Source organism: Chelonoidis abingdonii, chromosome 8 (genome assembly GCF_003597395.2).
Source record: "Chelonoidis abingdonii isolate Lonesome George chromosome 8, CheloAbing_2.0, whole genome shotgun sequence".
NCBI classification, from domain to species: domain Eukaryota; kingdom Metazoa; phylum Chordata; order Testudines; family Testudinidae; genus Chelonoidis; species Chelonoidis abingdonii.
In genome coordinates this window covers 16,352,384-16,378,890 of record NC_133776.1, presented here as the reverse complement: position 1 = coordinate 16,378,890, position 26,507 = coordinate 16,352,384, and the positions used below count along the sequence as shown (strand labels likewise).

Here is a 26,507-nt window from a genome sequence, read left to right as displayed (position 1 = left end):
AGAACAACCTTGATTTAACTTTTCTCAAAGTTACCAAGCAAATTTCACCTCTGAACCCTCGTGGTGTCTCCAAGTGCAATCCCATCAGGTCTCAAGGCTCTAGCTGTCACTTCTGTCTTGGGGGTGGGAATCACAGGATTCCCCCACTCTCAGACAAGGCCTTGGCTACAGTCCCACATACCGTAAGCTCAGACCTTGCAGTTCTGTTCCCTCTGGGGAAACAACAGGGGTAATCAGCGGCCAAACCACTTTGTTAAAGCAAAGCATTGTTTATTTAGAACAAAACCATTTCAGAGAAGACATGTCTTAAAACAATGAAACTGAGGAGGCTGTTTGCCTGTCTAGCTCTTCCCTAAGGCCAAAGGGCCCACTTCTTTAGACTCCTCCACAGTCTCTCTGCGCCTCCCACTGTAGCCAGCATCTGACAAGTGGCACCTCCTCTCCCCCCAAAAAAGGGCTTTTTAACTGTTTAGTGCTCTTCTGATCTCCAGGCTCCAAGTTTTGCCCAAAACAAGGCATGCAACTGACTGGAGATAAGACACAGGCAAGGCCTTTGAAGCCAACAGCTCACCCCATCATCTTTAAAGTGTGAGCTGGGATGGGACATTATCTAGCTCTGGTGTGTTGCTTTCCTCTTCACTCCTACAGCCCCCCTACCCCACCCCCTACTCCAGAGTTAGATCAACACATTCATACAGGATATTTTAATGACCCACCATAGTGCTACCATAATTTGGCCTCACTAACTAAGTCACGTACAACATTCATACCATTATTACTTATCAGTATTCAAAGCCTGAGGGGCACCCCAGAAGTTTTAATTATAGTACACCCCAGAACTTCTCCTGGCCAGCTCCCTTCATGCAGGGATGCTTGAGATAGTCACTGAGCAAGTCCTGTCAGAGAGCAAAGGGGAAAGAGGCCTCTGTCATGACTGGGGGAAGGCGAGAGGGGAGAGTGAGCATAGGGGTCATAGCACCACTCCGGTTTGGCCCCATGGCCCTTCTGTCCAAACCGGAGCAGTGCTGTGACCCATGTTTAAGTTGCAACACCATTCACTCACCTTTGGCCCTGCAGTTCCCCCTACTTCACCCCCCAAATCATGACAGAGGTGCCCTGGTGCTAAATCTGAATGGGCAGTGAGGAAGGGCCCCAACACCAATTACTCGGCATCCCTCCCAATGGTACGGACAGGTGTACAGCTGTGGGTGCCACTGTAGAGATCAATACAGCTTCTCATCCAGCACTACTTTCACTTAAAAGATGTCCAAAGCAGGGTACAGTTTGTTTCTGGGAAGTTTGGCAATATTCAGACAGTTTTAAGTTATACAATGTTTTAGAAATGTACCTTTAAAAAAATATTCTAAGCCCCTTTTAACTCGTTATGGCCCCCAAGTCATCTGCTGTAGATTCACCCACATAAAGGGACCATAAACCCAGTAGAACTGGCTCCCAGTCAAATGACCTCTTATCAATGGATATGAGGCATTTATCTATATACATGCAGCATCCAGGCTGCCGTCAAGTATAAAGGTGTAGTGTCATTGCATCCTGGTTAAGAGGTGGAGCCATTACAGCGGAAGTGATGACTTAATATTTAATATATGTCAATCCCATGTTGAGATTACTGAGGTGGGTTCATAAGTGCCCTTATGCCTGCTAAAAGACATGAAAGGGGACAGATATGTACTTCCTTGACCAGTCATTCCATGGTATCATTCCCTACTTGATGGGTGAATCACTTGAGAGAGCTGCTGCTGCTGCTCAGGGCTCCAGTTCACACTGCAACATCCTCTGCCCCAATTAAGGAACAAACGAAATAGAATGTCTATTCTCCAAACGCCTGCCCCTCCCTTTAACCATACACCTCAGCCATCTACATAGCCAGAGGTAGCACAACAGGAAAACTCCTTTTCTGCCTGTCCTTCTCTCATGCCTTTTGCACCATGCAGCATCGTGACCCTCATCCTGCATCTTGAGTTTATCTTTATTCAAACAACTGCAGCTACTATTGTATTGCTTGCTGTCAAAGCAGAGCTAACACAGTGACACAGGGGACAGCGTGGACAAATGTCATCTCATAATCCCACAGTTATGCTGACGGCCCTCACACCGTCCTCTTCCACCACACACTTGAGGGGGGAAAATTAAAAATAATTATAAGGCATTATTAATTCATAAATCTCTTTCTGTTACTATTTAGAACCTGTGTTCTATAGGCTTGAAGCATAGAAACACCTTTCCCTTGAACTATTCAGAAGGCACAAGAGCTAACGTGACATACCGGCACGTGGGCGTGTGTGGGTTGGCTTTGGGGGGAGGGTTCTCTGTATCTTTCACAGATTAAGCTGCACAAGACGTACCAGTTGCTCTGGTAACAAAGCTTTTTTCTTTAAAATAAAAGAAGAAAAGGGGAAAAAAAACAAACATTGTTTTAAGTGTGCTCCCAGTTGAGACTTAGCTGCTTGTGTGGCATAATAAAAATGAACTGGAAGTCCACATTTCAGGGCCATGCACGCAATTTGATTCAGCTAGGGAAAGGAGTGTCTATGCTATTTTTTTATATATATATTACTGTGATAGGGGCATGCCAAATTTAAGTTTTAATTCTAAGCATCAGCTAGTAGGTACTATTTGATACTACTATATTAGCTCAGCCTTCTTTTCTGCCCCAATAAGAGCTGATGAAAAATCATCAAACCAATCCTTGTGTATGTACATATTTAAGAAAAGAAATAAGTCATTAGGGGCTGAAATCTATCTAAAGATGCGCAGCATCCAGGCTGCTGTCAGGCGTATTAGTGTAATGTTCGAAAAAGAGCTAGGTAAATTCATGGAGGATAGGTCCATCGATGGCTATTAGCCAAGATGAGCAAGGATGACGTCCCTACTCTCTGTTTGCCAGCACCTGGGAATGAGGAACAGGGAAAGGATACTTCATTACCTGTTCTGTTCATTCCCTCTGGGGCACCTGGCATTGGTCACTGTCAAAAAACAGGATATTGGGCTAGGTGGACCTTTGGTCTGAACCAATATGGCCGTTCTTATGTCATTGCATTCTGGTTAAGGGAAGGAGCCATTACAGAGGAAATGAGGACTTAACATTTCATACTATGCCTTTCATACTGAAGGATCCTCAAACCATGGCAACGTAATCTTCACAGGCAGACCCTTACAAACTTGAAGTCAATAGGGCTTCACAAGGACACAGGCCTCTGCTATGTTGGTTAGTTTGCTGGACCCTGAGCCACTGTACATATAAATGAAATGCTTCATTCATCCTCCTGAAATGCAGCCACTGCTGGAGCTGAAACACAGCAGTTACTAAACCACAGTATGCAGCAGTATTACACAATAATCTGGGACAGGAAACCCAACTCCATATTAACTGAAGCTCCGGGGAAATTTTTAGGTATTCTAAATCTTACTCTCCAAATAAGAGTTTAGCTAAGACAATGGAGTTAGTATGTTCTCTTACACCTTGCTTCGTTTATGAAATCTGTCAATCCATAATCACAAATGGATATGCTCCCATAACATGGTGATAGGCAGCAGTATAAAACCCTGAGAAGGAAGATAGCTGGAGACTAGAAGAACCAACACAAATGAAGGTACAATACTACACAAAATTGCATGAGACTCTAGCTGTGCACTACATTATGTAACCATGTGATCTTGTCAGGGTTACCTTCCCTTCAGCCTCCTTCCTACTGTTTGCAAAATGCGCTTGTTATATCTTGTCTGAAAATTAGATGTCAGCTCCTTTGAGCAAGGTACTTGTTTTACTGTTCGTATAGAGCCCAGGACACTGGGGCCTCTAGACACTATTACAATGTTAACAGTGATAATTCACATCTTACCTAATTATTCACCTTTAAAATCTTGGTCAGGAGTTTCTGGTAACTCAAATACAGCAGTCTGTATGGTGGTGAACAGACAAGAGGGGACCAACAATGTTAGCTGAGCAAGTATGCAACGCATATGGCGGGGGGGGTTATGTGTTTCTTTGTTTTAAATATTTAGCCCGGTCTCCCAGACAAGTCACAGCAGTTAGTTTTCAGATATGAAAGCTCTGTGTATAAACTAGGATTCATTCTTTTCAGTAACGATCCCCTTGGGTCATAATAATTTTGTTCTGTACAGTAACTCTTTTTCCACTCAGCTAAAGCATCAGTGATTAATCACCAAACTGTTGACCATCAGTCTTTCAGACAAAGAGATAATAAAGCAACTATTATTAAAATAATTAATGCCGTCCTTCTCTTGCATTACTTGCTTGAACTCTCCGGGTATCAGCTAACAACAAGCTCAGGAATCTGCAATGTCTGTTCCACAGTCCGCATGAGAACAATCCCTAGTCCAATGTACGAAGAAACTTTCAATAATAACCTGGCTTCCCTCAGTGCTGCATGATTGACAGGCTAAACATCTAACACAACTTAGCATTGCAACCCTAGTTATTTGCTTCCCTCCATAAAATGTTGAAGAAAATATCTCAAAACAACCTTTAGCAAATCCACTTGCTACAGAAACAGCATTCAGCCACTCAATTAAATTCACAAAGCACTGCCACGAAATAGCTGTGAGCCAGCAGGGCATTCTGGGTATTGATGTGTAAATGAGCACACCAACAATGGTGCTTGAAAGCTGTAGGCCCTTAGTTATCCCAGTTCATTGGGCCAGCTCCAGATTTAGGCAAAATATTACTGGGTTTATGCCATGTTCCCATGGCATTCTCTATGGTCTGAGCTGAGCATTAGAAATTACTGGAAGTCTAGATCCTTCCAGAACTCTGCTGAATGCTAACTTCAAGCACTTCAATTATTTAAAGATACAACCTGCCCAAGTAAAGTTAGACTGGGCCAAATGCATGCGCGCGCACACACACAATCCCCTTGGGTCATCATAATTTTGTGCTGTACAGTAACTTTTTCCACTCAACTAAAGGATCAGTGATTAATCACCAAAAATTAATGACCACACACAATATTTTATATATATTATACATACATACACACCCCACTCTAGGTGCACTATTGAGATCAAGTATAAACGCGTGTCCTTCTCTTTTATGTAGTTTTTTAACTGATTTAAAAAAGAAGGAGGAACTAAAGATAGGATTGTAATCTAAACACAACAACTCATAATCTAACTCTTGTAACCCTGGTCCCTCCCCACTTGGTTTAGTCAGAGCTGTTTGTGTTAGGTCTGTGGCAGACTGAACGCACCTTGGATTAGGACCTTTTGCTTCTTCTGTAGAGAGCCACGCACACCTTTTTAACAAACACGGGATAAATAAGGCAGCTATAAAATTGTTGGTATTGTAAAAGACAGCATCCTCTGAGTGTGTGATCAAAGTGAATGGATATTGTATCACTCAAATCATTTTAAAAATAACCCTTTCCATTGGATATCCATTCCTATAAGACATGATTCCCATTCCTGTACATAGGCATTCAGGGGGCTTCTGTATTAAAAACCTTTAACATAGCCACAGATGATAATATAGACAGAAAGATCATTCTAAAGACACATCCAATTAACTAAAGTCAATACGTTGTATTGTTGTAGCTGAGTGGGATGCCGCTTGCTTACATACAACAGCGATATAGGGAGCAAATGGCTGAACAGAGGAGTAACTACCACTCAGCCTAAGTCGTAGGGGAAACACTAACATAGGTGCTTAGCATTACTGCTGTGAGTAGTCCCATGGATTTCATGGGGCTGAGCACTGTAGTTCAGCAAAGACCTGGTATAAAAGAGTAGCATGTTTGAAAGGAATTATCTTAACATAAGTTGCATACAGTGGATTCTGCTTATTAGCAGCCTCTCAGTTCCCAGAAAAGAGTTGCCATTATCTGGAGGTTGCAAATATGTGGAGGGCAGGTTTGCTGGGCTGCTGCCAGGGGAAAAAAGAGCTGAGGTTCAGCTTTCCTGGCCTACGCAGCAGCAGCCAGTGAAGAAAGCATGGGGATGCTCCGAGCCTGGGCCCCTGGAGCCAGGGCAAGATGCACACTGAAGAGCACAGGGAGATGTATTGTGCCTTTCCACAGGTTCCCTCCCCCCAACACTCCTGGTCCCCATGGAAAGCTGCCATCCAGCACGCTGCCCTGCCTGTAGCCTTTTCCTATGCCCGGGACAGCAGCATAGGGTGACCCAACAGCTGGAGACCTGCTGCCTACAGAAGAGGTAACAGGAGTCCTGGTGCTGCAGAGTGGGAGGGAAGCTGCAACTGAGATTCCAGATCTTTCCATGGGGAGTGGAGGCACTGGGGGCCCACAAGGCTACACAGAAAAAAAAAAACCATGATAGTTACTAATATCTGAATCCCATTAACATTAAAAGGAGACAGGATTGGTTCCCAACAAAGTGTTGTTAATAACTAAAAGATGTCACTAATCAGGACTGACAATAACCAGCATCCACTGTCTATGGTGGGGCAGATGCGCAACACCATTTCTGCACTCAGATGTGCTTTCGTGTAGCAAGATAAAAACAAAGGAAATATGTACAGTATTTTACTATGCACCCCAAGAACAATAAGCAACCACCTCAGGCTGCATGGCATTGGTGGGGGAACCTCCAGAGGGCGCAGGTGGTCAGTGGTGTGCTTCCCTCTGACCTGCCCACTTCTTCCCTGGCTCACCCACTGCCTGCAGTATCCTACCATGTAGATCTCTAGACCAGCCAAGGGCCCTCTACATGTGCTGCTGAAGTGGGGGAGGACATATTTTCTGCATGGGGAGTGGGAGAGTCTCATTCAGAAAGTTTGTCATGCAGGATCAAGAGGCAAACAAATCAGACCCTTTGTTACCGCAGCCTTTAGCTTTATACCTACCCCTACCAAAAAAACAAAAACAGTAATGAAGTCTGAGTAAACTCAACTCTGTTTGTTATACAGAATTCTACTTTACATGCATATATCATATATAGAAATAAGAGTATTTTATACTTGTCTCACTATTCTTCCCTAATATATTTAGGAGGATAGTACTTGGTTATCATTCTCATAGTGCAGAGCACTATAAAGTCACATCACCATGAACAAGAGATACAACACAAAGGAGTCATGGCCCAGCAATCTTCAACATTTTGTGGTCTTCACACAGCCTTGAGAAGCATGCAATACTTCATGCCATCCAGGCAACTACATCACAGAGCCACACTCACCGGGAATGTCCCCTGCCCCAGTGTTAGTCCCTGGGAAAGTTGATTCAGCAATCTTCCTCTGCTCATCTGACCCTCATTTGCCACAAACTCAAGGGGTTTTTGTCTGATTGTTTTAATGTCAGGTATGACTCCGGTTATGTTGTAAATTTGGATGATTACTTCGTTAGTGTTGTGCACAAGGTATAGCTAATGTGCAGCTATTGCCTGTAGCGTTTCAATTCAAAGACAGCAAGCCTCTGAATGTCCTGTTTCCTGAGCATCCACAACTCACATATAGCACAATGCTGAAGACGAGACTATAGCAATTTCGTTTTACACTTCCAAGTAATACTTTAACTTCACTAAACGTGGCTGTGTCCTAGAGCAGTGGTCACAAGTCCAGTTCTGTCAGATCTCTATGTGATGTTTAGCATCCCTTGTAAGCATGCTACCCAGGCATTTGAAGTGCTCACACTCCATGTCCTCCTCAGATTTGGGGAGGAATATCTTTGCCTTTTCAACACACTTATGTAACTATTGCCTTTGTCTTCTCATATGATATCTTTACACTGAAATTCTCTGCTTCCACCACTACTCATTCTAGCAATTTTTGAACCTCTCCTTGCAACGATCTAATCAGATTAATATCATCAGTGAAGCACAGATGACTAATTTTTGGTACATTATCCAGTAGCTTTCCATCAATGACTCCTCTTAAGATTTCTGCAAGTTAATCGTTGAAGATAGTTGGTGATAGCATGCAGCCCTGCCTGACACTTATTCTCAGGTGAAACTACTCTATTCATGCCCCACAAAACACCAAAGCCATTGTGCATCTTTCAAGATTTGTACCAGTCTTACTACATTTGTGCCAGCTCCAGCCACCTGCGGAATTACCCAAAGAGGTTTGTGCCATATGCTATTGAATGTCTTGGCAAAATCTGTGAAGTCATGGACCACCTTCCCATCATTCTCCAGCACCATCTCATATAGCTCACGCAGATTGAATATTTGCTCAACTATACCTCTTCACGGTCTAAACCTGGCTTGTTCTTCAGCCAAAAAGTTCTCTATCTTGGGTACAATCCTCTTCAACATGAGGTGCAGCAGTATTTTGCAAGGACGAGTCAATAATGAGATTGTGCCGTAGTTTTCACAAACCATTGGGTCCTTCTTTTGAAGAACATCAAGACATCAGGGACTGTCTCCCAGTCTTGGGCCATCTTCCAGACTCCAAAAGTCATATCAGGTGCCTCTCCACCACTTAACTAGTTCTGCTTGTATGTTATCCACTCCAGGGGCTTTACGGCGTTTATATTCTGTGCCAAATGCTGCAGTCCTTAGGGCACTGGGGTTTTTCCCCTACATTTAGAACTTTAGCATTGCTTTATCTTGCAGGGTACAAACTACTGTGCTGTGGAATAAGTCTATAATTACACAGTAACTATTGATTGTTTAATTAGCTGGTAAATGCCATATAATCACTAAGCTGTTACACGATTTATTCTGTCTTCTAAATTAGAGTGTATGAGATCTAAAAGCTACAAATCATATGGGTATTGTTCTTAGAGTTACTTGGCAACTGATAGGTGGGAGAAGGAATGGCATTATTTCAGGATAAAGGGAAAAAAAAGAGAGAAAGCATCCCAGAATGAAAGGGGTGGGCAACATTGCAACCTCTGCCTGCGCCTCCTAACCTCCAGCTGTGCACATGGTCTAGTCATGTAGTACAGCAGTGAGGAAGGGAGTCCCAAGCTGGACACCAGAGACCACAGCACCACAAAAAGGCAACGAAATGCAGAAATGTTAGTTATACGTAAGATAGTGGTGTGATGTACAAGGTGTGAAGTGAACACTCCTCAAGGTTAAATAATTTCTCCTACTTTCCACAGGTAAGAAAAATTGTTGCCTATAAATTTTTCACCAGTTCCAATTAACAGATTTGCTCACCTTAAATCGTCAAAGCATTGTATAGGAGGTCAAATATTTCAGAGAATATAGAACTCTCCAAAGTGGTTTCCATTATCTTAGCACACAGTTGACTGAATGTAGAAGTGTAAGCAGCAAAAAACAATGAGTCAATGGCGGATTATTTTAAGGCTGATTAATTGTATTGATGTATTCAAGATGACAGAATTAAACACAAAACAATAACCTCATCTTAAATAGACTAAGACTAGGTAGCTCCCGCTCTCAACATTATTCTAAAATCTGTTCCATTAGACACAGAATTATTAGAAAAATAAAGAAGCTCTTCCAGTTCAATTGAAGAGATCAGCCACCACTAAAGTGGTTTCTCATTAAAAACCAATCACCACCACAGAGAGAGAGAGGCAGTGCATGAGAATTTACTGACACCCTCCCCCTCCCACCCCAAGAAATTATTTGTAGCTGAGAGCTTCCAGTGGCCTGTTGCAGTTAGGAGAGAGATACATAACTAGAAATATCCTTATTACTAATCTATCATTCAGGTGATCCTTTTACGTAGGTCACTTTGGACCAGACTGTGGCTCACACTTACATGGATACTCCATGGTGGAGCTGTTGTTCATGGAGCCTCCTGCCCTAGCTTGTGCACCCAAGCAAGCGTCTTGCTCTTGAGTTCACAGACAGATCCCTGCTACCACTTCCTGGTGGAACAGGCTTCTCCCAAAGGGACAGCAAGCAGACGTGGCGAATGCCTGCCACTGGTCTACCAGAGTACTGTCTCTCCATAAGGTACAATTTCTCCCTGTGGTTTTGTTGAGATAGTGTAGCTCAAGTGGGGAACTGCTTCCATAGTTACAATGGATGTAGGTCGATAGTCTATTTTTTTATTGTACTGCAACTAAGGGTGAGAGCCATGTGACTTAAAAGTGGCTTTGCATCATTACCCTTCTAGTTGTCCAGTAATTTTGAATGATGAAAGACTGTTCATCAATACCACTGAGCGCCAGCTGCAATCACCAAGAATGTTATTCTAGTAATTATGCCTATGAAATTTGTTGGCAATTAACATTTTCTATCATGCTGTGCCCATCTCACACAATATGGATAGGGAAAGACATTTCACAGCAATGTCATATTGGACTATGCAAGCTAGGAAGTGCAGTGCACTAATAGTTCAGGAATTCTTATTTGTGTGTGGCAGTCTCGGGCTGGTTGATGGGGAAATTGCTAATATCTGAAGCACTTTGGTAAGATTTTTGTTACCTCCCCCAGAGTCATGCTCACCCCCACACACAGTGGGAAACAAAGAATGACGGAGTGTGAAAAAGAGCTCCTTTAGCAACACTTTTTATTGCAATTGCTCTGACTGTTCATATTCTTGCTCTACTAAGAAATGTCAATCCTCCGAGCCCTCATTGTGTCAAGATTGTAACAGCAGTCAGTCATCAGAACACTGACTAGCTGCTTTATTAATGCAAATGAAGGGGGTTTGCATTCCACTGCAAACTCTGCAGTCCCTGTCAGTCAGAACCAAGGGGAGACTGACCCCTAGTTTATTCTGGCCCTTGACAGTAGGCCCCAACGGTTGTCATTACAACTTCTCCTTCGCTAGTGGCCTACAGGTGCCCTGTGCTGTTTGAAAAGAGGTCAGCACAGACCAGGAATCTGCACCAGTGCAAAACAAACCCTGTGTAAAAAACACTACATGAGTGAGGCAACGGTGGCCAACATATTGGGCCTACAATATGTTTGGTCGAGTGCTAGCCTACATATTTGCAGACCTGGGTTCAAGTCCCAGCTCTGCAATCAATCTGCTCTGACACCTTGAGCAAGCCATTTAACCTGTTTCACCTCCCGCTCTTCATCAGTCTTGTTTATTTCGCTCTTTGAGGCAGGGACTGTCTTTTACAATGTGTTTGTACAGCACCTAGCATAATGAGGCCCTGATCTCAGTTGAGGCCCTTTAACAGTATTACAGTGATTACAGTAGTGCATAAAGTAACAGCTGTGACTGGTTCTAAAAATTGTTATGAAATGTTTTATTTTACTTTGGTTTTGTTTCCCCTCTCACCGCCCCCTGCAATGAGGCACTGCCCTGTTGGCAGAACCACAGCTGGTGCTCATAGTTACATCAAAGAGAGAAGGGGATACAACACAGAAAGGTGGAAAAGGAAGGAGACCCTCCTCACAACTGAAAAGAGGGAGTTGGGGGAGATTCTCTAGTGGAGCCAGAAAATTCAGTTGAAATCAGCAGAGTTTAGTCCACTTAGCCCTTTGCATGAGGTGCCCAGCATGTCACAGAACCAGGCCCTATGGCAGGAAACTAGAAAGCATCCACTAATCAGGTGGAGATTTAAGCTTTCAGAGACTGGGCAGGCGGGAAATCAGATGCATAATAGATTCCATAAACTCCTTTATTTTCTTTCTCACAAACTCCTTGCTTTCCTTTGTAAGGAGGAAGCACTCTTAAGATTTACTCTATTACAGGCATACTATACAATGAAACACTTGTCAAAAGTTTTGGGGGTCGACCAACCAACAATTTCTTAAGTGAATGCAAATGACACAGATTCAAGATCTCAAATGCTGAGCGGGCTACAAATCCACAATACTTATGTGTCAACTAACACATCACATACAAATCCTCTGTCCTGAGCCCTTGCTCAGTCAGTACAGAGCCTCAGGATAGGTAGAGTCAATGGCTGCAGTCACAGATTTTTTTTTTTTTTTTTTAAACAATGTAATCCTGAGAAGCAATTTTAAAATGTGATTATTTTGGTGATTAGAAATGTCCTCATGAATGGGGTTTTGGCTGTTAAACTCAGTTTGCTCTGGCACAGTCAAGCTGCAGCACTGCTTCCCTGCATCTCCAACAATCCAAAATGAGAACCTCCCACCAAGAGAACGAACATACTTTGCACTTCTCCAAGCACTTTGCAAAGGCTGGTAAGCATGGTCAATTTCATTTTATAGAGGTGTGGTTGGAGCCACGGAGAGGTTAATTGACTTTCAACAAGCTCCCTGGGCGTAGTTTGTGGGAAAATGGGGTCGGACAGGCGATGCCTCCCCCAGCTGCAAGCCTCGAGCAGGTGCAGAATTCCCCCACCCCCCCATCCGTGGCTCCATTGGCCTGACTGGAGCTTCCCCCCTCCGTCAATATAGAAGTCAAACTATGCCTATCCCAAGCTCACACACTCTCCCGATCCCCCATTCCCTTACTGCAGTCACCAGAATACAAAATTCTCCCTCAAACATTCTGTACCGTATCCTACCCTTTGCATAGCACTCAGCAATCTCAATAGGCGTTTCAATTACAGCCAAATTTTCTTCTGGTGTAAGGGTGTAAAGTCCTGATTTCAATGGCAGAATTTGGTCCCTAGCGCAGAATATGGCCTCATGTGATCAAGCAGACAAATAAGCCAGCTCACAACCCCTTTGCATTATTAGATGCGTTATTGGTTGGGTGTCAGATGATAAAGGGCAAGTCCAAGGAATATTTACTGATGATGGCAAGCACTTACTCACAGGAGCAGACCCCCTGGGCTATTCATACAAGTGCTCCATAGTGAGTACAAGTGCTCCACTGTCTGACCTAAGGCAAGGGAAAAATCACCCCCTACTTCTGCTATTTATTTTAACAAGGTCAATAGTCTCCACCAATTGAAGTGTACGAAACAGGTGCTCCCTTTAAAACATGTTTTCTTTGAATGTTTATTTTTTTTAATCATTTTCTATTTATGGAATGGAACCACAGAACTGCAAGGCCTGGTTAGAATGGATTTACACATCAGGCACATGGAGCAAGACAAAAAGGAGATGCTATTCCAGCAAGCGAGAGGGAGAGAGGTTGCTACCGTGAGATGCCTTTTTGGGTCCAGTATTAAGGCTCTGGGCTTGTCTACACAAAGCACTGCAGCAGTGCCACTGTAGTGATTTAGCAAAGACACTACCAATGCTGACAGGAGGGCTTCTCCCACGGGTGTAAGTAATCCACCTCCCTGAGAGGAGAATCTAGGTGAACAGAAGAAATCACCCAGCGAACTACCACTGTCTACACCAGGGGTTAGGTTGGTTTAACTGTGTAATTAAAGGGTATAACCCTGAGCAATGGTGTTACACCAACCAAATTTCCTAGAGTAGACCAGGCCTTACAGTCAAAACATGCACAAACTATGGGGGGAGGGGACAAGAGGCTACAGTAATAACTATGAGAGCTAAGCAGAATTTCTGTAAAAAGGAGTGTTCAGATTCAGATAAGCATTGGTAAATTTGAAAATCTATTTTGCTCAACTCGGAATACAACCTGTATTAGTGTGACCATTAGACATGAGCAGCTTGGAAACATTTCCGGTTCAGGCCAGCTAGTTTTACCAAATAGACAGAAACAACTGAACAAACCGCATGAGACTTCATGGAATTAAAATCCTGCCATCTGCTCACCCCTAACTACCTGCACAGAGCACAAAAATGCATTGAGCTGCAGTGAACCATATATCCATCATTCGCTTGCATTTGGAAACATGGGCCAAATTCTGCTATTCCAAGTTTACACTGCTGTGACTATTGCACAGGGCTGAATTCAGGGAGTTAATAGGAGTTACTCCAAAGCTATCAGAATTCAATTGAATTCAGACATTGCATAGATTCCTAGGCCAGAATGGTGAAGGTGATCACCTACTCGGACCTCCTGTAGAATACAGGCCATAGAGCGTCCCAAAAATAATTCATTTTGGACTAGAGCACATGATTTTTTTTCTAAAGAAGTCAACCTTGAGGGTGATTACATGGGTTCTAACCTTCATTACACCAAATTAGGTATACAAGCTGCGGCAGATTATTCCTGCATAGTGGCATCTCCAGAAAATTTAAAAGGCGCAAAAAGGTCAAAGCATTTTTGGAGATCTTCTAGTGATCTGTTTCTTTGTCCGGCTGCAAAAGACATTTTGCCAGGGAGATTTTGATGGAATGGACATCAAGATCTTATTTCTCCCCAACTGTCCAGGACTGACACCCTTAACAGTCAGTTAAGCTTCATATTAACAGTTCCTCTGGTTCACATCGCTTAAATTTTGTTTTGAGGCTTGAGTTCAAATGTAACTCAGATAATTAACCATTGGAACAATTTACCAAGGATTGTAATGGATTCTCCATGACTGGCAATTAAAAAACAAAAAACAAAAAAACAGTCTTGATTTAAAAAAAAAAAAAGAAAAAAAAAGGTATGCTTTAATTCAAAAAGAATTCTTTTGGGGAAGTTCTATGGGCTGTGTTATACAGGAGGTCAGGTTAGATGATCACAGGGGTCCCTTCTTACCTTGTAATGTATGAAACCAAAGTGAAAAGAAAATCTCAGTCTAAACTAGATGGGTGACCAAGCCAGAGAGTTCATATTTGGATGCAAATTTCTTTCTAGCATGTAGATATTTAGGCCTGTAGTTTTGGTTTGAGCATAACATTCTCTTCGAAAACCACCACCTTGTTTGCAATGAAACCATGTGAAGAGTTCTGCATCATTTTGATTTTAACTAATCTGAGCACTCTGATTGCAAAGAGTTAGTGAGATGCTTTGTGCAGAAGTGAAAAAGGGCTGCACACTAAAATGATCAAAATCTCTTACTCCCAGAAAACTAAGCGTGAATAATTTTAGAATTTTCTGCTTCAGATAACTGGACTCTTTAAAAATCAAATACTTTGACAGGACAGGAAACACAAACAGAACTTTGTAAAGAAGAGTGTAAAGTATGTGTAGTGTCTCTGATTTTCCATATAAGCATTAAGCTTTTGAAGGGATGTTACAGTCACAGTTTCCACTGCTTGTTAGAAATATGCACATGTTAAAATAAGGTCAATTTCTAAACTTATTTTACCAGCTGAAAAAAAACAGTTTCAACATCAAACTAATGCTCTTGGCCTTGATGATTCAGGAAGAACGATGGAAATAAAAACAGCATATCATCATCAACTTAATGCAAAAACACAATAAAAAAAATAGCACAGAGGAAGAGTCACCAGAATATGTCCTTGCTAAAGTCTGTATTTATTCCAGTTTAGAAATCCACACACTTTTAACTCCAGAAGTTTCAGTTCATCCTCAACTAAGTTAAATTCTATCATCATATTAAAGGGATTAGCCTACAGCAATGGGATGATGTGGAAGCCAGAATTCAGAACAAATATTTCCTGACAGCTTTTAAAACAAACTTTTCCTCCCTTCCTCTCCTGATTTGGGGGAAACTTGGTGTATGCCAGTGCATGACAGCAAGTACCATGTTTTCCAAGTGACTGATTGGGAGTGTGCCAAAAAAAAAAATAAAGGAATTTGTGCACACAGATTCACTAACTTTGTTCACAGTGAGCTGAGCCGCACATGCGAATACAGATTCTGTGTATAAATTGGGTGTGTGCACTTAGGTCTTGTCTACACTAAAGGGAAAAGTTGATCTAAGCTACACAATTCAAGTTACGTGAATAACATAACTCAAGTCGACGTAGCTGAGATCTATTTACCATGGGATCCACAGTACGTGATGTTGATGGGAGATGCTCTCCTGTCGACTACCCTCACTCTTCTCAATCCAATGGAGTACAGCAGTCGATGGGAGAGCGATCTGCAGTTGATTTAGCAGGACTTCTCTAGACCCGCTAAATCAACCAGCAATGCATCAATCGCTGCGCGTGGATCCCCTGGTAAGTGTAGACAAGCCCTTAGACGCCCTTAGAAAAGTTGAACCAGAGGGACTATTATCATAGGGTAGAACCAGAATAGTTGGCATAGTCCCATATAGAATTTGAAAACAGCTTTCAGTGATTTTTAACCCTCGTTGTCACACCATGCAGTAAGTATATTTAAGACCAACCTTAAAGAAACCCAAACAAGCTGAGATTCAAATTCTGAATTAGGATAGTATTTGGATCTGGGGATATGATTAGCTCATTATAGATGTCGGAGTCATCTACAATAACTGTGTATAGATTTCAAAGAAATATCTGAAGTTTTCAGGGCTCTGGTTGAGAATCATTTCCAATATTAAGAAGTATTTTAAACCAAGCTTCCAGACTCTGAAGTTCCTTTCTTACAGTGACCTTCTGCTAAGTACAGGTTGGCAGAATGAGTCAGATTGTATGTGGATGGGAGACTAAATTAAAACCAAACTCATTTCATTTGTTAACGAATAAAGTTCCAAATTCCACTCTCTAGAAGTGACAGGCTAATGTATTAAACTACTGCACCATCTAGATTGCTGCCCACTGAACACATTCAGGAAAGAATGAAAATAAGGGGAAATTAAAAAAAAAATTAAAAAAGACAGTTTCCAAGAACAATTTCAGAACTAGGAACTTCACTGTAATGAAGTTCAAGAAGGAGGATCAAATACAGGTAGTGAAAGATGTCTAAGTTCACAAAGACGGCTTCTAGTTTCTGTTCACCTCTGAAATAGATCTAGTGTAATGTAGATAAGCATTGGGCATTCTACTATGTAAACTCATGCACCAGGAAATCATAATTGCTGCAGACACATTCAGAGACCTTACCTTATAGACTTGCCCATATGTTCCATTGCCAACAAGTTCCACCAGTTCAAAGATACCCGCAGGATCCTAAAAGGAAAAAAAACAAAACAAAAACAGAAAATTTAAAAAAAATTAACAAACATTTGCAAGTTTACTCAAAAGAAACATTTGGTTGGAATGAAGTCCACATTTCACCGACAGCTGTTTAATCCGTATTAGCAGCATTACGTTAATATTATATGGAAGGGTTAATAGCTCAGTAGTTCCTTAGGGTCTGATCCAATGAATGATTATGAGATAGCACAATGCTTACTTACCAGTTAGAGGAACTACTCATGGTTATAGGCATTATGCCTTGTACTAAGCGTTTGCAAGATCTGGCCCTTAAAAATAGTTGTCAAGATAGTGCTTGAGTACCAGTCCTGTTCATTTACTGCTCACAGCAGACTCTATGCTGTATTTTTATGGTCACTTATGTATGCACAGAAACTTGAACACACCATGTGCGTTCTATGGATAATCAAATCACCACTTATTCTATGGTCAGTTAAAATAAACACATCTTCAGTTAAACAAGAAAAGAGACTCTGCCTGATTAGAGAGTCTTGTTAAGCATGCTGGGTTCTCATAGAGAAGGGTTCATGCACGCATTTTATCTGGTTTTGATCCACATGGGTTCATGTCCCCTCACTGCTCCTACCCACCCTGAATGTAAAGTTTAGGGTTCAAATTAACTCAAATTCCTACACCAAATCCTGTTGGAGCCACTAAGTTTCTCCTAGCTACAGAACCTAACTGCTTCAAAATCATGCAAGCTTTGCAAATTAAAAGGTTTGTAAACCCCTAGCCAATATTTCTACCAACCTGGTCTGGGGTTTAATTCTGTAATAAAACATGAAATCAGGCTAGTTTTGAGTGGTGTCTGTTTCCACAGAGAATTACTTTGCATAGTTCTATTCCTGAGGTCAGTAGCTAATGACTATCGAGAAGCTAGTGCATTAACAGCTAAACACTGACTCCTATAGTGGCAGTTGCCTCAGGCACACAAAGAACAAAATGTGGACTTTTTTAATTCTGCTAAAATAAAAAGACAAAGAGCCAATATCTCCATGAGAGAGACAGCAGGTCTGTCACTGTAGATCCTCCTTTCTGAATTCCTCCAGAGGGCACAGATGCTTACATCTGAAGGTGTGATACACAGAAAACAGAATTACAGCCCTACCCATCTTTTGTATCAGTCTTTTCCTCGTGCCCCATCTTTTTGGCAAGTGCTGAGTCTAAAGAGCTAGTAATGGGTTAACAGATGAGAATTATTCAGTTTCCTTTTTGAGTCAAGGTCTCCAAACACAGAGCTGGCTGCAGAGGGAAACGGAGCAGGATTCTAATCAGTTCCCCTTTGTAACAGACTGAGCTTCACGAGGAAGGGAGGAAACAATCATGTTAATATCTCTTCGTTAACAGCTCACATGTTAGAGTTGCAAGGCACTGTTGGCCCTGGCTTTATGGGCTCCCTATACATAGGTCTGCACAATTAACAGGACCCTTCTCAAGGAGCCCTGTATTACTCTTCTACTCTGATCCAGGGCCAGCCAAAGGATCATTCCTGGCTGTGATCCCATCTGACCATAGTGCCTGCATGCCATGATGGAGAAGTAATTCCTTAACTGCCCCCACCCCCTTTCCACATTTAGGAAGTTGTGCTCTGGCTCTACTCCTGGCTTCCTGATGCATATAAGTCACCAGAAGCTACCAAGAAAAGCGGGTGATTGCAACTGCTTGAGTGGAAAGTGCTTGAGATTACAAGTGCAAGAGGAGTTAGGAGTGGAGCCCGACAAACCAAACAGCAGGGAACCAAGTGGGTCTTTGGTGATGTTTCTTCATATAGGGCCTCACAAACCCAGAGTCAGTCCTTCATACCTTAACGCCTGCACTAATTAAAATTATATATATATAGGGAGAGGAGGGGTGTAGGTGGGTGGAGATTAGGTATTTTGGTTTTGGTGTTTTCAAAGAGTAGGATGAAATGAGGGTCACCTGATGGGAACTTCTTTGGGACTGGTCAGAACATTAGCTTTTGTATAATTTGCTGGCTAATATTCAAACAATTTGGCATGCTAGCAAGTTAAGAATTTCAACAATCAGTCTGGGAAGACAGAGGTATAGATGAGAATCTCTGCACCTGGAAGGAAAGACCAAATTCTGGATGCTTTTCTGGGGAGGCAAAAGAGCAATATTATCACCACGGTGGGTTTGAGACATACGGTCTCAGAGATCTGCACACTATATGTCATAGCTAAAGGCACCTTTTAGGTATGCTGATCCATACCCTTTGTGAGCAGGTGAGAGAAGGGGGGAGGACCCATTAATAATGCCCGGGGTAGCCTGCAAATGAATTGGAGTCAGAAAAACTTCCATTTTGTTATGCTAAATAATTCCTTTCTGCTGTTTCAATATTTTCAGGTCTACACCTTGCCTTTAGCTGTTGCTTAGCCATGATGGCAGATACTTGATAACCAGTGTTGGAATTCTTTAGATTCCAAGTGTTTGCATATACTGTATGTAAAAACCACAGTGCAAGACACACTGCTGTACCACAGACATTCCTACACTGAACATGATCAGTGCTCCTGTGGAGGAAGATCTGAGCTAGCCATGCCACACCCCTGCACTGTAAGAGGTACAAGAGCAGGCTTATATTTCCCTCCCCCAGGGCCACAGACACCAAACAGCGCTGTCAGGGATATGCCTGCTTTGGAAGAAGCAAGCAAAGAAGCTCCCAAAGGCGCTAGATCACAGAGGCTGGAATGCTGCTGCAATGCAAAGAGTACAGGAGACTGACTTGAAAATAGCAATCTCTTGCAAAGGCTGCTACTCTGCACATCCCAAAGCTGACAAAGCAGTGTTCTGTAAATAAATGAAAACGGGACTTCAGGGCCATTAGTGCAGTAGGTTCTTATAAACAGAAGTAAAGGAACAGAAAAATAGATGGCAGCTGCTGTTTATTTTCAAGTTCTGCTTCCCAGGAGTTATTTTGCTCAGTGCTTTCGCTGAAACAACCTTGGAAGAGGTTTTTCCATGTGCTATGGATAAATATTCATTGTGAAGTTAAAAAAAACCAAAACTCCTGTTCTTGCACTACTGTAAAACGTTCACAGAAGTTGGAAAATACCCAATGAGGCAGCTAGTCAATTCCAGATCAAAGTTGGATTGTCCCCAGCAATACATTTTCAGGGGCTTTGTCCAGTCCCCCTGCCCCACCCAAGGCCAAACTGAGGGCCATGTTAGCAACTTGCTAGCAGCCTGAAGGCCATTTCTAATTTGCAATGCTGCCAAGGTTTGTGCAATTCCATGAGACTTTTGTGCAGATTAGTGAGCTAATTTGCACAGAAACTTCAGTTGAAGGTCAATGTGTCCTGTCCCAAGTAGTGGTGGAGTAGAATATGGAGCTGCACAAAACTTGACAGCTCTGGCTATAGCAGGTGTCAAGGTGTCAGTGGATGGCAGGGCACGTGGGGTAGATGGATGAGTAGCTTGTGATAGGGCTGAATGGAGATACAAGAAGCTGGAGGCTCAGCAGAGAGTGCCTATGGCCAATACTGAGCCCTGCTGCTGTGATGCCACTGCCAGTTGTTCCTTCCCCACTGGGATCCAGTGACTTATGCAGCGAGGGGAGGCTGAGTGGCTGCCTGGCTACCTGCAGAGCTAGCTCCATATTGGCCCCCAGTAAATAGGACAAGCAGCAGAAGCCTCGTCCCTGCTACAGGCATGAGATCTCAGCTGGGTTACAGACAGGCATCACCAGGCTGTCAGCTGTACAAATGTCTCTCAAACTTCAGGACACCTGGCAGCCCTGAATGCAGAGTAGATTACAAACACTAGTTTTTTCATTAGCCTGTAGGAGTCACAGTAGTATCTCCTCCCTTGGTGTTCACACCTCAACTGCTAGAAGAGGGCCTCATCCTCCCTGACTGAACTAACCTCGTTATCTCTAGACTGATTCTTGCCTGCATATTTATATCTGCCTCTGGAAATTTCCACCACGTGTGTCCAGCGAAGTGGGTATTCACCCACGAAAGCTTATGGTCCAATACATTTGTTAGTCTTTAAGGTGCCACAGGACTCTTTGTCGCTTTTTACATGACCCACTGATCTAGGCAGCTTCCTGGTGACTGGAGCAAGATGGCACACGGGCTGCACCTCTGTACTAAAGATAAGGGACAGGTTTTACCACAGCGCTCCTGTCAGCCACATTTGGCCACCCTGGCTCTTCCCTGTGCACCTACCAGGCCAAAAGCTATTTTTGTCTCCTGGTTCTTACATCCTCAATGGACTTTGCATCGCTCTATACTGCTGGCCCAGAGTTACAATTTCAGTGTAGCCATGGCAACATGACTGGAATGTTAATTATTCACAAAATTAAAACAGAGCCTGGTCTCTATTCAGGCTAAGGTTATGCCATTCCTTGACCCTGCGCTTCCCAATACAGCCTGCAAGTGGCAAGAACAATGATTTTTCCTAGTTGTATTTTGAAGAGATTTTTCAGTGTGTGTATGGGCGCGTGCGCAGAAGTACTATTTTGTTAGCCTGCCTTACAATAAGATATACACCAGGGGAGGGAGGGGAGAAAGGAAATCTCTTTCCGTCCACATACCCTCTAAATCGTCTCTTATGCAGTGAAGCGCTTTTGCATCTTAATAGCTGATATGGGATACTCTGGCTCTCCGATATCACATAGAACATGGTTACCATTTCTTTCCTAGGGCCGCAATGCAAATTGGTCATCACTACAAGTCTTGACTGATATGGTAGAGATAATGCAGGAGTGTCGTAGAGAGCAACAGCAGCTCGGGAAAGTGGAACCGATATTAAGGAATCAAATATGGACGAATTAAAACAGAGGCCTTTAAATTATTCGGGGGGGGGAGGAGTGGGAGATAAGCAGTCCAGGATAAGCAGTTCTCAATCTCAGACCAAACAGTGTTTCACAGATAACAGATCTTGCACTCTCTGCTGCTTACAAATGATGTACTATATTTTGTTTGGCAATCCATTGATTTTCCCCTCCCCATCATTACAGGGAAGTGCTCCAAAGCTCACTTTGACCCTCTTGCTAATACCTATCTGCCCCTCCTCCCCTCCCCTTTACCAAATTGCCTTGAGACTGAAATAACAATGGCGATGTCAGAAATTACACAATCAACATCTTAAATCTGCTGAGTCCTTGCAATTGTTTCTGTGACAGTGTATATTTCTGCCTGTTGGCGCTTTCACAGTCAGGAAAAGCTATTGTTAAGGCTGCAACTCAGCAGTGTCGACAACCTCCCATTTTCACATGCTCCAAACTCTCAAAGTTCTTTAACTAAAACTTCCAGGCTTGTCTTCATCACATGCATGTGCACATACAATGTTGAAGTAAAATCAAATCATGTTAGGCAAAGTTGGAGAAAAAAAATCAATCTTTCCAATTTAAAAAAAAATAGACTTTTTGTGCACAAGTAACAGACTCCACATTTCACTTTGGAAAAAGAAAAAGTTATTTGTATTATTGTAGCAGCAAAGGGTGTGTTGTGCTCAATTGTGTACAAACACGTTGAGACAGTCACTTCCCCAAAGAACTTACTGTCTACATAGACAAAAGATGGGAGAGAAAACCGAGACAAAGGGTATGTCTACACTGGAAACGTCAGAGTGCTGCTGCAGGAACGCTTCCATGGCAGTGCTTTGAAGTGCAAGTGTGGTTACGTGCAAGCGCTGAGAGAGAGAGTTGGAGGCTTGCCCCGCTCTGTGCATGCGGGCTCTGCGTGGCTCCCGGAAGCAACGGCATGTCCCCCAACCCTCTGCCTCCTACGTGTAGGGGCAGCCAGGGGCTCCACACACTGCCCCTAAGGTGCCACAAGTACTCCTGTTCTTTTTGTGGATACAGACTAACATGGCTGCTACTCTGAAACCTTCCTTTCATGGTTTACTGAGCTGCCATAGCTTTCAAACTGGGGTTGTGAACAATGCATTGCTCTAGGACTAAGAGAGACACATTCTGGAACTAAGGAAACTCCTATTATGCTTTTGACATAGGGCCTGATTTTAATCCCTTTAAAGTCAATGGCAAACAACTCAGACTTCATGAGAACTGGCACAGAAACACCAGAAAGGGGGGAAGGGGTGGGGGGAATGGGGAGAAACTTAGCAAAAAAAGTTGCTATTTAGCAAAAAGTTAAAGTACTTTTAAAACTATTGTCTAATTAAAAATTTCAGAACTTCTGTGTGTAAATGATAAGGCAGAGTATCCCAACTTTAGGGACAAAAACAAACATAAGTTCTTCAAAAAGGAGAAAACTAATCAGTAAGACACTAGCAGCAGAAGAATTCGCAGCAGGAAGAGTTTTGCAGTTAAAGTAGCTTAGCCCTGTGTAATCCAGACCCCAGCAGAATTAAAGGGGGAAAAAAATACATACACACACACACACACCTGTGACTGTACTGCAAGATTTCAATAACTAAAAGACACGAAGTAACCAACTGTTAACAAATTTGTTATTTAAATGATAACTCAAGGATGCTTCCTGTTTACAAGGTAATAAGCATGTCCTGGGCTAAGTAAACTCACAGCTGAAGGCTGCAGGTGTTTATCAGTGCTGGATATGGTTATTACTGAATTAGCAAAGAGTACCTTGAAGTCATTATTATACCCGAACATGTTCTGCATCCTTTAAACCCCAGTGCTCAGTTAGCTATAGAACTCTCTATACAAATGTCTGCAACAAACAGGACTGCATCTAATGCCGTCCCTTGCCCATCTTAGCACCCCACTTTATATCCCAACCTCCTCCATGTTCCTTGAAGGAGGTTCATCTTCTCTCCATATCCCCCCTAGGAATGACTCTTTTAAACCATATTAGAAGGTGCTAGGTGGGGATGAGTGGAGAGTGGGAGACACACCAATTCAGTCATTATTGCTGTGGCTGTATAGATGGGGAAGTAATAAATCAGAATGAAGGGATTATAGTGATTATGCAACAGTTATCCCTCCACTCTGAATGGGCTAATAATGGCCCCCAGCTGAAGAATGGAGATAACTACAGTCATTATGCATATTTTATACTCCTTCAGCCAATCAGAGCAAGGAAGTGCATAACTGTGAAATAAGTGAACAGTTTTGGGTCAGTAACTGACTACCACCCCATGCAGATTGGCTGAGGCAATTCCATTGCACTAGAATCTGCGCTCACCTTCACTAAGGATAATGACAGCTTGTGCTACTAACAGTTCAAAATACTATGAGCACCTCGGTCTACAATATGTGCTCCCTTTAAATGGATAGGAAATGTTTTTATAAACTAAGCATCATCAACCAGTTAACTTAAAAAGAAATCTAGATTTTAGATCCAGCTGTCTCTACCTGTCAACAGGTGGCTGTGGTTAGACTGGTAATTGTAGTCATAAGAGCAGTTTTCCAAGTTTGGGAAGCACCAGAAAAATGATCATTTTACAGAGCAGTTGGCTCTTGTAAATTAATGGTAATGTCACTGTATTCAGCTAGTTCACATTCATGGGAAAGCCATAACCTCTGGTAAGTGTCACAGAGCTTAGTATGAAACAGTGAATGTTTTCTTTTGACAAAGGAAATTTTGTTAAACGTACTAGATCGCTTGAAGGAAGAAACATTGCATTCGGGTATGGCTACACCTGAAACTTCAAAGCGCTGCCGCGGCAGCACTTTGAAGTGTAAGTGTGGTCGCAGCGCCAGCGCTGGGAGAGAGCTCTCCCAGCGCTGCACGTACTCCACATCCTGATGGGGTTTAGCTTGCAGTGCTGGGAGCACCGCTCCCAGCGCTGCAGCACTGTTTACACTGGTGCTTTACAGCGCTGTATCTTGCAGCACTCCAGGGGGTGTTTTTTTCACACCCCCCGCGAGAAAATTGCAGCGCTGTAAAGCGCCAGTGTAGCCAAGGCCTTAGTTCATTAAACTCCAGCCAAGAGGGGAGTCTTGTTAAATTCAAAGGAATGAGAAGACCTTACCAAGAATGTGTTCTGTTTAATCACATGGTATCGGTCACAGTTTTCAGAGGAGTAGCCATGTTAGTCTGTATCAGCAAAAACAACGAGTCCTTGTGGCACCTTAGAGACTAACAAATTTATTTGGACATAAGCTTTCGTGGGCTAGAACCCACTTCATCAGATGCATGAAGTGGAAAATAAAGGAGCAGGTAAAAAAAAATACATGAAAGGATGGGAGTTGCCTTACCAAGTGTGAGGTCAGTCTAATGAGACAATTCACTTAACAGCAGGATACCATTAGATTAGGCCTGAATAAAAACTGGGAATGGTTGGGTCATTACAAAACCTAAACCTATTTTCCCTAATACTAATTTCCCCCTACTGTTACTCACGCCTTCTTGTCAACTGTCTGAAATGGACCGCTCTCATTACCACTTCAAAAGTTACCTTTCCTCCCTTGGTACGATGCTGTTAAGTGAATTGTCTCATTACACTGACCTCACACTTGGTAATGCAACTCCCAACCTTTCATGTATTTATACCTGCTCCTGTATTTTCCACTTCATGCATCTGATGAAGTGGGTTCTAGCCCACGAAAGCTTATGCCCAAATAAATTTGTTAGTCTCTAAGGTACCACCAGGGACTCCTCGTTGTTTTTATGGTATTGTTGGTATGATGTGGTATATTAAGCAGCCATCAAGGAGCGACATTCCTGGTTACAACACATGTCAACCTAAGTAGGGGAAGGGAGATTTCCAATCTAATGCCCTTGGCTTGCTTTTTTTTAAAATCCTTTTCTCCTTCAGCAAGTTTAATGGCCATCTCAACACATCCATCCATCCATCCAATCTGTCCAAAGTAAATTAAACAAATTAATAAGGACTCTTCTCTTATTTAATCACCTTAGGCCATTCCCGTGCCAGGGTGGGAGTTTTACTCACACTACATTTACTGGTACATTGTTCAGTCAGTTAAGCATCCAAAGCAACCGAGCTTCCACCACATCTCACTGTTCAGCAACTTAACAGACCTCCTTGCCAAGTCCTCCTGAAGCCACATTAACTGCTCCTTTTCTTGTTTGCTTGGGGAACGGGGGGTTGCTGGAGTTGCACTCTACATTGCCTTAATATGTTGTATTTTGATTTCCAAGCCTTTCCAGTTTTAGTACTTGTCCCTATCACACTTTAATCGCTGGAGAGCTGATCTTGCAGCCCCTATATAAGCAGCCCTGGCGCAATCCAGGAGAGAGATTATGTGATGAAGAACTGAAGGATTGGGTCCTAAATTTGTTACATTCCCTCCAAAATCATTTTCCTGAAGCCAAGTAGATATGTTTGAGGCATTCCTCATGGTGGTGAATTCAGATAGCTTGGGCTGATTAGTACCAAGCATTGATGTCTCCCAGACATCTCGTGGGCAACAGAATGCACACCTGCATCACATTCTAAGAAGTCATCTGCTGTTGCCTCTACTTAGGTATTAACCCATTCACCTTGCTTAACTGTGGCTTTTCCTGGCGTGCACAAATATAAACATAATGAGAATGTGAAGAAGTCATGAGAGTTAACACAGCAAGCTCCAAAGCTGCTCAGTATAGCTGCCCATAATGGTATGTGACTTAAGGAAAAAAGTGGAGGATTTTCAAATGCACTGCAAAATGGGTTAGTACATCGCTCGCTGCCTTGGTCTCCGAGGTACTTCTGGCTAACATCCCTTTGAGTAATTTCATGATAATATGGGAAATAGCGTTGGATAAGACAGAAGGGGTTTCCTAGAACAGGGGCAGAGATCAGCAAGGAAAGCAATAAGAAAGCCAGCCAATGTTTTGCCACAAGCCGAGATCCTGGATTCTTTTCTAGCTTTAACTCCTCTCACCCATCCTCAGTAGGACTTCCTGAACATAAACCCTTCCATTTTTCAA

The 26,507-nt window shown here is 42.7% G+C and overlaps 1 protein-coding gene across 12 annotated transcripts in view; it reads right to left on the bottom strand.

The window, feature by feature from the left end:
• Window positions 1–26,507, bottom strand: part of TNIK (TRAF2 and NCK interacting kinase) — a 317,025-nt gene that overhangs the window by 248,670 nt on the left and 41,848 nt on the right. For all 12 annotated transcript variants that reach the window (XM_075068394.1, XM_075068396.1, XM_032783680.2 and 9 more), the window contains exon 2: window positions 16,612–16,677. In XM_075068394.1, coding sequence (XP_074924495.1) covers window positions 16,612–16,677 — 66 coding nt within the window. The remainder of the gene's footprint in view (window positions 1–16,611; window positions 16,678–26,507) is intronic.